At 47.1% G+C, this 13,834-nt stretch overlaps 1 protein-coding gene across 1 annotated transcript in view; it reads right to left on the reverse strand.

Moving 5' to 3' along the window:
- CFAP46 (cilia and flagella associated protein 46) overlaps positions 1 to 13,834 on the reverse strand; it is a 99,718-nt gene that overhangs the window by 76,350 nt on the left and 9,534 nt on the right. Inside the window, exons 9-11 of the mRNA XM_021703846.1 lie at positions 13,056 to 13,155; positions 2,777 to 2,875; positions 899 to 1,089 (exon numbers count right to left, since the gene is read on the reverse strand). Of these exons, the coding sequence (XP_021559521.1) occupies positions 899 to 1,089; positions 2,777 to 2,875; positions 13,056 to 13,155 (390 nt within the window). The remainder of the gene's footprint in view (positions 1 to 898; positions 1,090 to 2,776; positions 2,876 to 13,055; positions 13,156 to 13,834) is intronic.

A 13,834-nucleotide genomic window follows, 5' to 3' on the forward strand; every position in this document is an offset into this window, starting at 1 on the left:
AGGTGCAGGTATAGATGGAGGTGCAGGTGTGGGTGCAGGTGTGAGTGAGGTATAGACGGAGGTGCAGGTGTGGGTGCGGGTGCAGGTGTGGGTGCAGGTGCAGGTATACATGGAGGTGCAGGTGTGGGTGCAGGTGCAGGTGTGGGTGCAGGTGCGGGTGCAGGTGTGGGTGCAGGTATACACGGAGGTGCAGGTGCGGGTGCAGGTGTGGGTGCAGGTGCAGGTATAGATGGAGGTGCAGGTGTGTGTGCAGGTGCAGGTATACACGGAGGTGCAGGTGTGGGTGCGGGTGCAGGTGTGGGTGTAGGTGCCAGGCCGTACACCCTCACAGCACCTCTCCAGGGCCTGCCGTTGTGCCTGGCCCAGGGTAGGTGCTCAGCACGTGTGTGATGAACGTGTCCAGCCCAGTGCGGATAGAAGGCATGGCGTTCCACACCTCAGCACTGACCCATCTGTGTTCCAGACACCAGGTGATGGGCCTGGCTTCGCGGCCGGTGGCCACCACACTGTGGCCGTGGCAGACTCTTCCACCAGAGCTTGTGGGGCAGGGACAACTGGGTTCTGGTGCTGGCCTTGGGAGGACGTCGGACCTGAACTGAATCTTGCTGTCGGTGTGTGCCTGCAGGCTCGTGGAGCCTCGCTGCTGGGACCCGGGCTGGCCCTAACTTCACGTCAGTCAGTGCGGAGGGCCCCCCAGCCCCGCCTGGGGCCCACTTGTGGCCTCGTCACTGCGGCAGCCGGGCAAGCCCTTTCTGACGCAGGCAGATTTTCCTGCCGGCACCGCTTTTTGGGGAAATGAGCTGGGTCTCATCTTTGTGCTGGTGTCGAAGGGTCTCTGCCCAGCCCTCTCCCACAGGAGCACCCCCCTCTGAGCCCAGGACCAGGAGGCACCAGCTACCTGTCCACCTTCTCCAGGGTGTCTGCGACGTTGGCCAGCGGCTTCCGCAGCTGCTGCCGCAGGTGGTGCTGCAGCAGAGGGAGACTCGTGTTCCACTGGGTGGCACACACCACGTGGATGGGCCCAGGCTCGCCCAGCCGCACGGCCCGCTGGAGTGCCACGTCAAGTCTCCGCACCAGGTTCAGCTGGGTCTGCACAAAACACACGGGCCAGCCTGTGAAGACCGAAGGCGAGTCCCGCACACCACCCAGGGAGCTGGAGGGTCGGGAGGCAGCCGGTGGGGCTGGGGCCCGAAGTCTGAGTCTGTCTGTGGCAATGGCCCATGTCACCTTCTCTAGAAGGGACTGGTTGTCTGTAAGATACTTCCTTAAAAGGCCTAGAGTGGGCTCTGCACACCCACGGATGTCTCTCTTCCATGAGCTGATTCCATCCAAGTGTGCGTATTTCTCGGGCTTGTATATTCACCGTGGCCTACAGCCAGTTATGCTTGCAACCCGAAGACCATCTTCTCTGTTCTGTGTTACAAGCGTGCCCCCACCAGCCAGGCTCTGGTCCCACATTCGAGGATGTGTGGAAGCGGCCTCCAGCCCCACGCTTCCGCAGAGCCCCCCGGGGCTGCCCGCTAATCCTAACTTGACCACGTCCCACGGCCTCTGGCTGCCAGCACCCTCAGGGCCTCCCCTCACACTGCCTCCTGAACTGGCACCTGAAGCCTCCCGACCAGTACCAGCGGGCAGAAGCCGAGGGACTGAGCTCCACACAGCCGCCCGTCGCAGCCCCTCAGGCCGCGTGCTCCGCTGCAGCCCGTGATCAAACCTGGGGCCAGTGTGCTCTGGCAGCCACGTCCTACACAGCCCTGGTCAGGCTCCTGCCAGGTGCCGGACAAGGTCAAGGCTACAAGAGCCACATGAGCAAGTCCAGCAGGAACATGAACATCCACCAGGCAGCAAGGAAGGCGCCATGCGGAGCCTGCTGCAGTGCAGAGGACGGAGCCCTGTGCCTGCTGCTGGCCTCTGGCCGGAAGGCTCTCTGGAGGCGCCATGAGCTGATCCATGAGCGCCCGCCTCAGCTCCACATCAACGCTAGCCACCACTACTCTGTTCCAGTAGATTCTTTTCCTTTTAAGCTGCAAAGATTCTCATTAAAGAGTAGTCTAAAATAATCTCTGGATTCCTTTCCTGGCAGGGCTGCCGGTCCAAATCCTACTGCGCTAAATAAGCCGATGGGAGAGAGCAGCCAAGCTCCCGTCGCCTGTAATTCTTTGCCACCATGTTTAGACAGCTGCTGCCGCGCCAGCTCATCGGAAAAAATCTGCCTCCTCTCCAATGGCAGAACGAACGTGGCAAACAAGGCCACCATCTCCAAGTGGAGCAGCCGAGGAAGAGCAGCTCTGGTGAGCACAGTACCCCCCTCCCAGTGGGGTCCTCTGGACTTGCCCTCCCTGGACTCCCTGCCTCCCCCTCCATGCGCCCCTGGGATCCCCGCCTCCCCCGCCCCACGCGCCCCTGGGATCCCCACCTCCCCCGCCCCACGCGCCCCTGAGCTCCCCACCTCTCCCCCACACATCCTGGGATCCCTGTATCCCCAAAAACCTCTGATGACCCTCTTCTGCCCACCTCCGATCCCCAGCCCAGCAGCAGGCTGCATGAGCCCCACACGCCCGGCAGGCCAGATGGCCCTGGGAGCCGTGGGGGACTGTGCTCACTGCTGTGGAGAATGGCAGCCAGTCCTGGTGGGGCTCCTGCCAGAGAGGCCGAGTTCATGGGTGGGAACCCGAGGCACAGGAGGCTGGCCTAGTGTCCCCGTCACCTGGGAGCCAGCAGCTTCCAGGAAGTGCGCAAAACCGCTCAGTGATGCTGAGCCTGCTCAGGGGTTTACCTCAACGGCTGCTCGGACATAGATTTTAATTTTACTTTCGAGTCTTAAAGCTTCTAATTCGTACTCCAGGCATTCGATTTCAATCAGCTTCCCAGGATCCTGCAGGACACACACAGTTTTTGTACACATGGGAGATTTTTAATGAAAGCAATCACACACATTCATTAACTTCAGAGACCATTTTAAAATACATCTAACCTACTAGGTAGAAATTCAACAAGAAAACATAAGAGAATACAAAGACATATAACAAAAACTTAAAACGTTCCCCCAAAATGCAAAGATTTAAGTGAGAAAGCAAACAAAGTTTTTTTGATACCTTTTTAATCATGGGGGAAAAAGGATAGTTAATTTCACTGGACACTGATTTTTTACTTGATTACACCAACTTCAGATGGCAAACGTGTTTTCTTTTACTTAATCCCTGACAGGGTTAGGATGAGAGCACCCTGCTTGGTGGAGGCAGAGGTGTGGGCAGCAGGAACCCGGGACTTGTCTTCACGGGGCACACTGCGCTTCTACCAAACTGCAAAGCTTTCTGCGTTCCTGCCCGCTGTGACTGTGGTGAGACCTTCCCCACATCCTCTCCCACATTACTGAGTGTGGTCAGTCCTGAACTGTAGCCAGTCTAGGAGGTGCGTCACTGTGAATTAGTACAGAATGGTCACTGGTCTCCGCCTCGGTTTCCAGCTCAGCTCCTGAAACCCTTGTAATGCTCTAAGTGACAGAGCACCAGAAGCATCTTTCCTTCTAAAGATGTGATTCCCGTGGGCTCCTGGGTGGGAGCTGGTCACACAAAGACCAAGCCATGATTACAAGCTTGGGACTCTCAGCCCTGCCGCTATCCTCCAGAAATGCATCAATAATTGGATCATGCCTACGTGAGGAAGCCCCCATAAAATCCCAATAGTACAGGGTTCGGAGAGCCTCCAGGTTGGTAAACATGTCCACATACTGGAAGGGTGACCCACCCCAACTCCACAGGGACAGAAGCTCTTCCCCACGCTTGGGACCCTCCGAGACCTTGCCCTCTATATCTCTTCATCTGGCCGTTCATCTGCATCCTTTATTATATAATAAATTGGTAAACCTGTTTCCCTGAGTTCTGTGAGCCACTCTGGAAAATTAATCAAACCCAAGGAGGGGGTTGTGGGAACCCTTCATTTGTAGGCAAAAAGGACAGAAGTTGTGGGCAACCTTGGGGACCTTCTACTCACCACTGGCACCAAAGTGGGGGAGCAGTTTTGTGGGACTGAGTCCTTCACCTGTGGGATCTGATGCTGTCTCCAATAAGAGCATCAGAATTGTCTAAAATTATAGGGCACCCAGCTGGTGTCTCAGAGACTTGCTTGCTGTGGGGAAAACCCACACACATTTGGTGATGGAAGTGCTGGAAGTGCACTGTTCTGTGGGAAAGCAAAGCAGAAACACTCAGGACTTGGAAAACCAGCTCTTCCCAGAGCAGTCAACATCACAAGTAATGACGTTCCACACCTTTTCTTCTCTCTATCCACACATCTTCCCCGGGGGAAGTGTCTATCCAGAGCTTTCCCCCTTTTTTTTTTTTTGGTTGTTTTCTTGATATTGAGAGTTCTCTGCATATCCTGGATATGAAGTCCTTTATCAGATATGTGATTTGAGGACATTTTCAGTCAGGATCTGGTTTGTATTTTCACATTTTCTGAACAGTAGCAAAGAGCAAAGGTTTTTCATTTTAACAAAATGTATCAATTTTTTTTTCCTTCTTCAAAGATTTTATTTATTTATTTGAGAGAGAGAGAATGAGAGACAGAGAGCATGAGAGGGAGGAGGGTCAGAGGGAGAAGCAGACTCCCCGCTGAGCAGGGAGCCCGATGCGGGACTCGATCCCGGGACTCCAGGATCATGACCTGAGCCGAAGGCAGTCGCTCAACCGACTGAGCCACCCAGGCGCCCCCAAAATGGATCAATTTCTTGTATGAATTATGCTCTTGACATCAAATCTAAGAATTCTTTGCATAACTCAAAGTCACAAAGATTTGATTTTTTTTCTCTAGAAGTTGTATAGTTTTGACTCTCATATTTAGGTCTACAGTGCATTTTGAGCTAATTTCTGTATATGGTGTGAAGTAGGGGGCCAATGTTTTTGTTTTGTTTGTTCTCCTTTTTGTTTTTTAACATGTGGCTATTCACCTGCTCCAGTACCATTTGTTTAAAAAGATGCCTTTTTATCCACCGGCTGCCATTACACCTCTGTCGAAAGTCAGCTGGCCGTATGTTTGCGGGTCTAAGCCTGGACTCATTCCATCTACGTCACTTCCTCGGGCCAGCGCCACACTGGCCCAACGACTGCACATCTGCCATACGTCCGGGAGCGAGGTAGCGTCCACCTTCTGACACGTGTGCGTTCCCAGAGTGTCTCTGCGTTAGCTTGGCTCCTTTGCATTTCCATGCAAGTTTCATGATCAGTGTGTCCATCTCTGAAGCTCTCCTGCGAGGACTCTGCGTGGGAGCGCGCCAGAGCCGCCATCCAACCCGGACAGAGTCCTGTGATTCACACAGTATCTTCACTCTAAACAGCCAATGACCTTTTGAAGAGATTCAACTATTTTTAAAAGTCTTTCACATTTGTTCATGTACTTGCCCTTTCTGGGGGCTGCTCTCTATTTTCTGCAGATCTGGACTTCCATCTGGCGCCACTTTCTTCCACCTGAAGAGCTGCCTCTAAAGTTTCTTGTAATCTGGGTCAGACTCTTTCAGATTTTGTATATTTTAATAAATATTTTACCTCTGTTTTTTTTAATTTTAAAGATTTTTTAAAAATTTATTTGAGAGAGAAAGAGAGAGAGCACAGAGGGAGAGGGAGAAGCAGGCTTCCCGCGGAGCAGGGAGCCCGATGTGGGGCTCGATCCCAGGACCCCGGGATCATGACCTGAGCCGAAGGCAGACGCTCAACGACTGAGCCGCCCAGGAGCCCCTACAACACAGTATTATTAACTACAGTCACCAAGCTGTACATTAGAACCTTAAAACTTATTCATCTTATAACTAAAAGTTAGTCCCCTTTGGCCAACATCTCCCCCCTTCCTGCACCCCCTAGGCCCTAGCAAGCACCATTTTATTCTGTTTCTCCGTCTGGCTACTTTCTCTCAGCATAATACCTCTAGACTAGTCCATGTTGCCACAAATGGCAGGATTTCCTCTGTGTGTGTGTGTGTGTGTGTGTGTACACACAATACGTGTATGTGTACAGTCCATATTATATAATTATATATATATATAACTATATTATCTACAGACTGTGTGTGCATATGTCTATGTGTGTATTTATACACACACATTTTCTTTATCCACTCATCCACGGACAGGTTGTTTCCGTATCTTGGCTATTGTGATTACTGCTTCAGTGAACACGGCGGTGTAGATATCTCTTTGAGATACTGATTTCACTTCCTCTGGATATATTCCCAGGAGTAGGACTGCTGGATCACATTGTAGTCTATTTGTAATTTTTTAAGGAGCTTCCCCACTGTTTTCAATAATGGCTGTACCAATTTACATTCCCACCTAAAGTGTACAAGGATTTCCTTTTCTCCACATCCCTGGGCATCTGAAGTAGGGTAGAAGCCAATACTTGTTACCTCTTATATTTTTGATAACAGCCATTCTAGCAGGTGTAAGGTGATACCGTGGTTTTGATTTGTATCTCCCTGATGATGAGTGTACCGGATGGCCATTTGAGTATCTTCTTTGAAAAAACGTTTACTTGGGTCTTCAGCTCATTTTATTCATTAGATTATTTGGGGGTTTTTGCTACTGAATTGTATGAGTTCCTTACGTATTTTAGATATCAATCCCTTATCAGATACATGGTTTGCAAATATTTTTCTCCTGTCAGAGGGTGCCTTTTCACTGTGTGGACTGTTTCCTTTGCTGTGCAGAAGCTTTTAGTTTGATGTAGTCCCACTTGCTTACTTTTGCTTTCGTTGTCATATTCAAAAAATAGCCAAGACCAATGTCAAGAAGCTTTTTCCCTATGTCTTCGTATAGGAGGAGTTTTATGGCTTCAGGTCCTAAAGGTCTTTAAACCATTTCCAGTTAATTTTTGTGAGTGGTGTAATATAGGGGTCCAATTTCATTCCTCTGCATGTGGACGCCCCGTTTCCCCATCGTGTGTTATCAGTGCGCTTGTCAAAGACATTAATGTGTGTGGGTTGATTTCTGGGCTCTCAGTTCTACTCCATTGTTCTATGCATCTATTTTTAAGCCAGGACCACACTGCTCTGATCACTACAGCTTTTTAACATAGGTGCAAACCAAGAAGTGTGATGCCTCCAGCTTTGTTCTTCTTTCCCAAGAGTGCTTTCGCTCTTCAGTGGTTCCATACAAATTTTAAGATTTTTAAAAAATTTTTGTGAGAAAGGCCATTGGAATTTTGATAGAGATTGCATTGAATCTGTACATGGTTTTGGGTAGTATAGACATTTTAACAATTTTAATTCTTTCAATCCATAAACATTGAATATCTTTCCATTTATTTGTGTCTTCCTCAATTTCTTTTATCAGTGTCTTATAGTTTTCAGTGTATAGGTCTTTCACTTCCTTGGCTAAATTTATTCCTAAGTATTTTATGGTTTTGATACTATTATAAATGGGATTGTTTTCTTAATTCCTCTTTCAGATAGTTCATTGTTAGTGTACAGAAACAACTGATTTCTGCTGATTGTGAATTTTGCAACTTTACTGAATTTGCTCATTAGTTCTAACAGTTTTTGGTGGAATTTTCCCTTTAGCTTTTCACCATGGAGTATGAGTAGCTGTGGGCTGGTCATAGATGACCTTTGTTATGTTGCGATAACATTCTTTCTATACCAAATTTGTTGAGAGTTTTATCATGAAAGGATGTTGAATTTTGACAAATGCTTTTCTTGCATGTGTTGAGATGATCATATGGCTTTTATTCTTCTTTCTGTTAATGTGTTGCATCACATTTATTTGATTTGTCTGCGTTAAACCATTCTTGCATCCTCAGGATAAATCATACCTGATCTTGGCATATGATCTCTACAATGTGCTGTTGAATCTAGTTTGCTGGTATTTTGTTGAGGACTTTTGCATCCATGTTCATCAGGGATATTGGCCTGTGGTTTTCTTTTCTTGTGGTGTCTTTGTCTGGCTTTGCTATCAGAGAGATCGTGGCCTTAAAAATGAGTTGGGGAGTGTTCCTTTCTCTTCAGTTTTTGGGTTTTTTTTTGAAGAGTTTTTAAAGGATTGGCATCAACTCTTCTTTAAATGGTATAATTCACTAGTGAAGTCATCTGGTCCTGGGCATTTCTTTGTTGGGAGATTTTTTATTACTATTTCAAACTACTTACTAGTTATCAGTCTATTCAGATTTCCTATTTCTTCATGATTCAGTCTTGGTAGATTGTATGTTTCTAGGAATTTATCCATTTCTTATAGGTTATCCATCTTGTTGGGGTATAATTTTCATAGTGTTCTCTTACAATCCTTCATATCTCTGTGGTATCAGTGGTAATGTCTCCTCTTTCATTTCTGATTTTATTTGAGCCTTCTCTCCTCTATATATGTCTATTAAGCCCATTTGGTCTAAAGTATAGCTCAAGCCCAATATAACCCTAATGATTTTCTGTTTGGATGATATATCCACGTTGAAAGTGAAGTCTTGCAGATCCCTACTATTATTGTGTTGCTGTAATATTTCTGCTTTCAGATCTGTTAATACTCACTTCATGCCCTTAGGTGCTCTAATGCTGGGTATGTATGTATGCATAACTGTTACATTCTCTTGATTAATCAATTGTTTATCATTATATAATGATCTTCTTTGTCTCATTACTTTTTTTTTTTTACTTTTGGATAAGTAAGTATAGCTACTCCTGCTCTTTTGGTTACCATCTGCATGGAATATCTTTTCCCATCCCTTCACTTTCAGCCTATGTGTGTCCTTAATGCTGAAGTAAGTCTCTTGTGGGCAGCATATAGTTTGGTCTTTCTAAAAAAATTTTAATTCATTCAGTACTCTATGTCTTTTAATAGGCGAATTTACTCCTTCATATTTAAAGTACTTGTTAATAGGTAAGAACTTATTATTATCATCTTTTTTTCTGGCTGTTTTATAGTTTCTTTGTTCCTTTCTGTTGCTTTCTCCTTTTGTGATTTGATGATTCTCCAGTGTGGTATGCTTTGACTCTTTTCTTTTAATCTTTTGTGCATTGTGCTTTGTGATTACCATGAAGCTTACAGAAAACATCTATAGTCATGACAATCTATTTTAAGTTGAAACAACTTCACTCCAATCACATACAAAAACTCTACCTTTTTACCACTCCCCACTACATTTTATATTTTTCATGTCACAATTTATGTCTTTTAATGTTCTGTATCCATTAACAAATTATTGTAGCAAGTTATTCTTAGTAATTTTGTCTTTTAGACTTTATACCAGGTGAAGTGATTTATACACCATTACAGTATAAGAATATTCTGATGTGACTATATACTTACCTTTACCAGTCAGATTTATACTTTTGTATATTTTCCTGTTACTAATTAATGTCCTTTCACTTCACCTTGAAGAACTCTCTTTAGCGTTTCTTTGAGGGCAGGTCTAGTGTTGATCAACCCCCTCAGCTTTTGTTTGTCTGGGACTGTCTTTCTCTCTCCTTCATTTCTGAAGGACAGCTTTGCTGGATAAAATATTCTTGTCTGGCAGTTTTTCCTTTCAGCACTTTGAATATATCATCCAATCCCTTCCTGGCCTGCAAGGTTTCTGCTGATAAATCCATTGAGAGCCTTATGGAGATTCCCTTGTATCAGATCATTTTGATTCTCCTGCTGATTTCAAAATTCTCTCTTTTATAATAATAATAATTTGTATAATAGAACTTTGACACTTTTATTATCATATGCCTTGGTGAAGTCTTCACTGGGTCGAATCTCTTATGGGACCTATGAGCTTCGTGTACTTGGATGACCATACCTCTTCTCCAGATTTGGGGGGTTTTCAACCATTATTTTTTTTAATCAGTTTTCTTGCCCCTTCCTCTCCTTTTGCCTCTGGGACTCCCATAAAGCACATATTGTTTTGCTTGCTAGTATCCCATAATTCACATAGGCTTTCTATGCTCTTTTTCACTTTTTCTCCTCTGGAAAATTTCAAATGACCTTTTAGTTTACAAATCCTTTTTTCTGCTTGATCAAGCCTCCTATTGATACTCTCCACTATACTTTTCACTTCATTCACTGTATTTATTCTTCGGCTCCAGGATCTCTATTTGATTGTTTTTCTAAATGATTTTTATCACTATTGAACTTCTCATTTTGTTCACGTTTTTCCTGATTTCATTGTGTATCTGTGTTCCTTTAGCCTGCTGAGCTTCCTTAAAACAATTATTTTGAATTCTTTGTCTGGCAATTCATATACCTCCATTTCTTTGGAGTAGGTTACGGGGAAATCGTTGTGTTTCTTTGGTGGTATCATGTTTCCCTGATTTTCTGTGTTTTTTGTAGCCTGTGTTGATGTCTGGGCATTTAGTCATCTCTTGCAGACTTCACAGTCCAGTTTTGGTGGGGAGAGACCTTCCCCTGTGGGTGGGGTGAGAATGCCGGCTAGTAGGATGGGGCTGGCAGCTATCGTGCTAGGGAAGGCCCAGCGTCATCGTCTCTAGCCTCAGCAAAGACTGCAGGATTCCTCAACAGTCAAGGCTGCTGGTCTCCAGTTTCAAGGTCTGTTGGGGTCCTTGGTGGTGAAGGCTGCTGGGGACCTCCTGATCACTTTTTCTCCCACGGGGATGTCGTGGCCATGGGGATCTCTTTGGGCACTGGGTCTGGGTTGCAAGCACCCTAGCAGTGGTGGCACGGATTTCTGGTGCACAGACGCCCATGGGGCAGTCGTGGAGCTGGAGACTACATCGGGGTGCTTGCGCAGCAACAGCAGTTCTGGGGTCCTGGGCACTGGCTAGCTGACAGAAGCCATCCTGGGTGTGACATGGGTGTGTGTCCAGTGGCCAGGAAGCCGGGATCTAGATCTAACTGCTTTAAATTCCGTGGAGGAACTATTCTCAGCCCTGTGTAACTCTGAAGACTGGTCCCTGGTCTCTGGTTAGGTGGCCCCCTCTCCAGCTTGTGTAGTTCCCTTCCACACGTGCACGAATCAGAACTCAGCTGAAGACTCCAAGGGGGAGCCTCTGGAGCTCTCCAGAACTCTCATTTTGTGCAGTTCACTCCTCTCTGGTGCTCAGTCCTGTGAGCTGGAGCTGCTCTGTCCTCCTGACTGCCAACTCCTCCTCAATCCCCGGTAGACTGTCTCGGGCTTCACCTGTGTTCCCCTCCCTCGCCGAGTCTGCAAAGTCTCCAGGCAGTAAGCTCTGGGTGATGATAAGACTCACCCGCATTTGTTGCCCACCTCTCAAGCTTTGCTTTCCTTCATTAGCTGTTGTTCAGGGTCTTGAAAAATATTATTTCATATATTGTTTGGTTTTTTTAGTTGTTTCAGGCATGAGGGCCTTTTACTCCAACTTGGCCAGAAAAAGTTCATTTCTTTCACTATGTCAATTTCATATTCTTTCCCCCTTTTAAGAAAAGGTTCACTTATTCCTCAACAATCATACAGAATGACAGGTTTGTTTTGTTTACCATTCCTCTTAAGAGGACAGTGAAACGTCAGGCAGTGCAGTTCAGTGTTGGAAATCTAACTCTGCCTCACAGTCACTTCTGGTTTCCTCGATTACGACTCTTCCCTCTTGGCTGATGTTGCTCCACACCGATCCCCTGAGTGACCCAGCTCTTGGACTTCCCAGCCAGGAGGCTTGTCAATGCAGGGAGACCCTCTGAAGAAAGAGCTGACAAACCCTGAACATCTGAACATGTCCACTTTAGGGAGACTGTAATGATGTTAACATCCATTTCTCTGTTCAACAAAATCTGCCGAGCACCTCTGAAGTGCCAGGCATTGCGCTGGGAAATGGGGCTACAACAGCAAACGGATCAGGCAGGTCCCTGTCCTCCAAGAGGTTGTGTTCTCATAGCGAAAATGGACAATCACCAAGTAACACATAAACATCGTCATTAGGCATAAAGGTCAAGATGTAATAATGTAACTAACAACTTACCAGGAAGATGTAACAATTCCAATACCCATAAATAATGACAAATGTATGCTGTAAAAATGAGATACTCATATTTGCAGGGAGAGATTTAACACATTCCTCATAGAAATCAAGAGAGTCAATGGATAAAAATGAGTGCGGATGTAAAAATCTAAACCAATTAACACTGAGAGCTCTTTAGTGGATACCTACAGAATCCTTTACTTAAAAAATGAAGACATCCTTTTCAAGTATGCACAGAACATTTACAAAATCTAAGAACAACAAATACTGAGTATGTTGCAAAGGGCCAGTGAGGAGAGGGTGCTGTGATCTCAGAGGTGCAATTCACTGGGCCCTCGGCACTTGAGTTACACATTAACTTTTAAAAAGAACCAGTGCCAGATGTTTCCATGGATACCACAGACCACGGCAGCACCAGGAGGACCACACACTCCCAGGGCGAGTGTCCCTCTCACAGGAGGTTGCTCTCTGCGGGTGGTCTGAGCAGGGTGAGACCCCAGTGCTAAGGCTGGGCCACTGTGTGTGGAAACAGAAGATGGGAATGGGGCCGTAAAAGAACTCTGAAGTCCTTCAAAAATAGCTACCTCCGCTGTTTCCATCCCCTGTGCTCTCTGGCCGCGGAGTTCTCCGGCCTCAGCTCTACCCACCCCCGCACGCCCGTCCCAGCTCTCCCATCTGGCAGTCCTATCCAAGTACTGCCAGACTGTCAAGGTCCAGGTGAAGTTTTATTTCCTTTTTTAGAACAATTTCCAGATCAACAGAACCACAAATGTGACTGATTTCCCTTCTGCTAAACTGTATGTCTTATTACCTGCACCATGGAAGGGGTCCTATGCTAGAGCTTTATTTAGAGGGAAACTTGGGAGAAACAGCTGATATCTAAGACTCACAGGTACTTTGGGACTAAACACAGCAGGTGCCCAATGGAAAAGGCAGGAAGTGATGCTGGGGGCCCCACGGACCGTGGCAGTGAGAGTGCGTGATGTGCATGTCACATCATCTCAGCTGGGTGAAATGCACATGTGGAAAACGAGGCACTTTGCCAACCACACTGCTAGGCCCTCCTGCGGGAGGGTTTTGGAATTTCTTTCCCTCCCTTTTGCCTTTTACGTCCAGGTGACAATGAGCAGGTGCCGTACATCCATCCGCAGTCACCCATCACTTACTGTGCTGTCAATACTCTTCAAGTCTGAGAGGCAGCCAGAGGAGATCTCCTCACATTTCAAGGTCAAAGAGAGACGAGCCAATTCAAAAAGCAAAAGAATTCTGGAAATGAAGAAACAAAAGAGCAATGGATCAGAGGAGGCGTCAGGGACCATTTACCTGCATGTACCTGTAGGGAAGAAAAAGCCGTCATCGTTTAACCAGAGGTGGGAAATAAAAATAAAACAAACATCCTAGGGCCATGGTCCCCAAGCCCAGCCCCCGCCAGGCCCTGACAGAATTTGGCGGCAACGAAGAGCTCCGTCCGCTGGGTGAACTGCTCCTCCTTCTCTGCCCTCAGGTGGGTACTAGTGCAGGGAAGGAGGCAGGGAAACGCCCCGCACAGCCTCTCGGCGCCTCAGGTGTCACACGGGGAACAGCCACGAATTTCCTGACTCAATGCCTCTTCCTCCGACCACGGGACAAGCATCCAAGGATACCACTAGTCCAGGGCTTTGTAGAAAGAAGCAGGCTGATGTTAACATCTACATGGGAATGCAAAGGACCCAGGAGGGCCGAAGTGACTTTGAAAACAAGGCTGGAGGACTAGACTACCTGATCTTGAGACTTAACATAAACCCGTAGGAGTCCAGGCCTGATGTAGGACGGGCCCGGGTCCTCCGCCTTGGCCGTGACATCCTGGACCAGGCAGGTCTGGGTTGGGCACGGGAGACGCATCCTGCACACTCCAGTACCTTTAGGAGCACCCCTGGCTGCCAGCCACGAGGTGCCGGTAGCAGCC

This window comes from Neomonachus schauinslandi, chromosome 6 (assembly GCF_002201575.2).
Source record: "Neomonachus schauinslandi chromosome 6, ASM220157v2, whole genome shotgun sequence".
Taxonomy (NCBI): domain Eukaryota; kingdom Metazoa; phylum Chordata; class Mammalia; order Carnivora; family Phocidae; genus Neomonachus; species Neomonachus schauinslandi.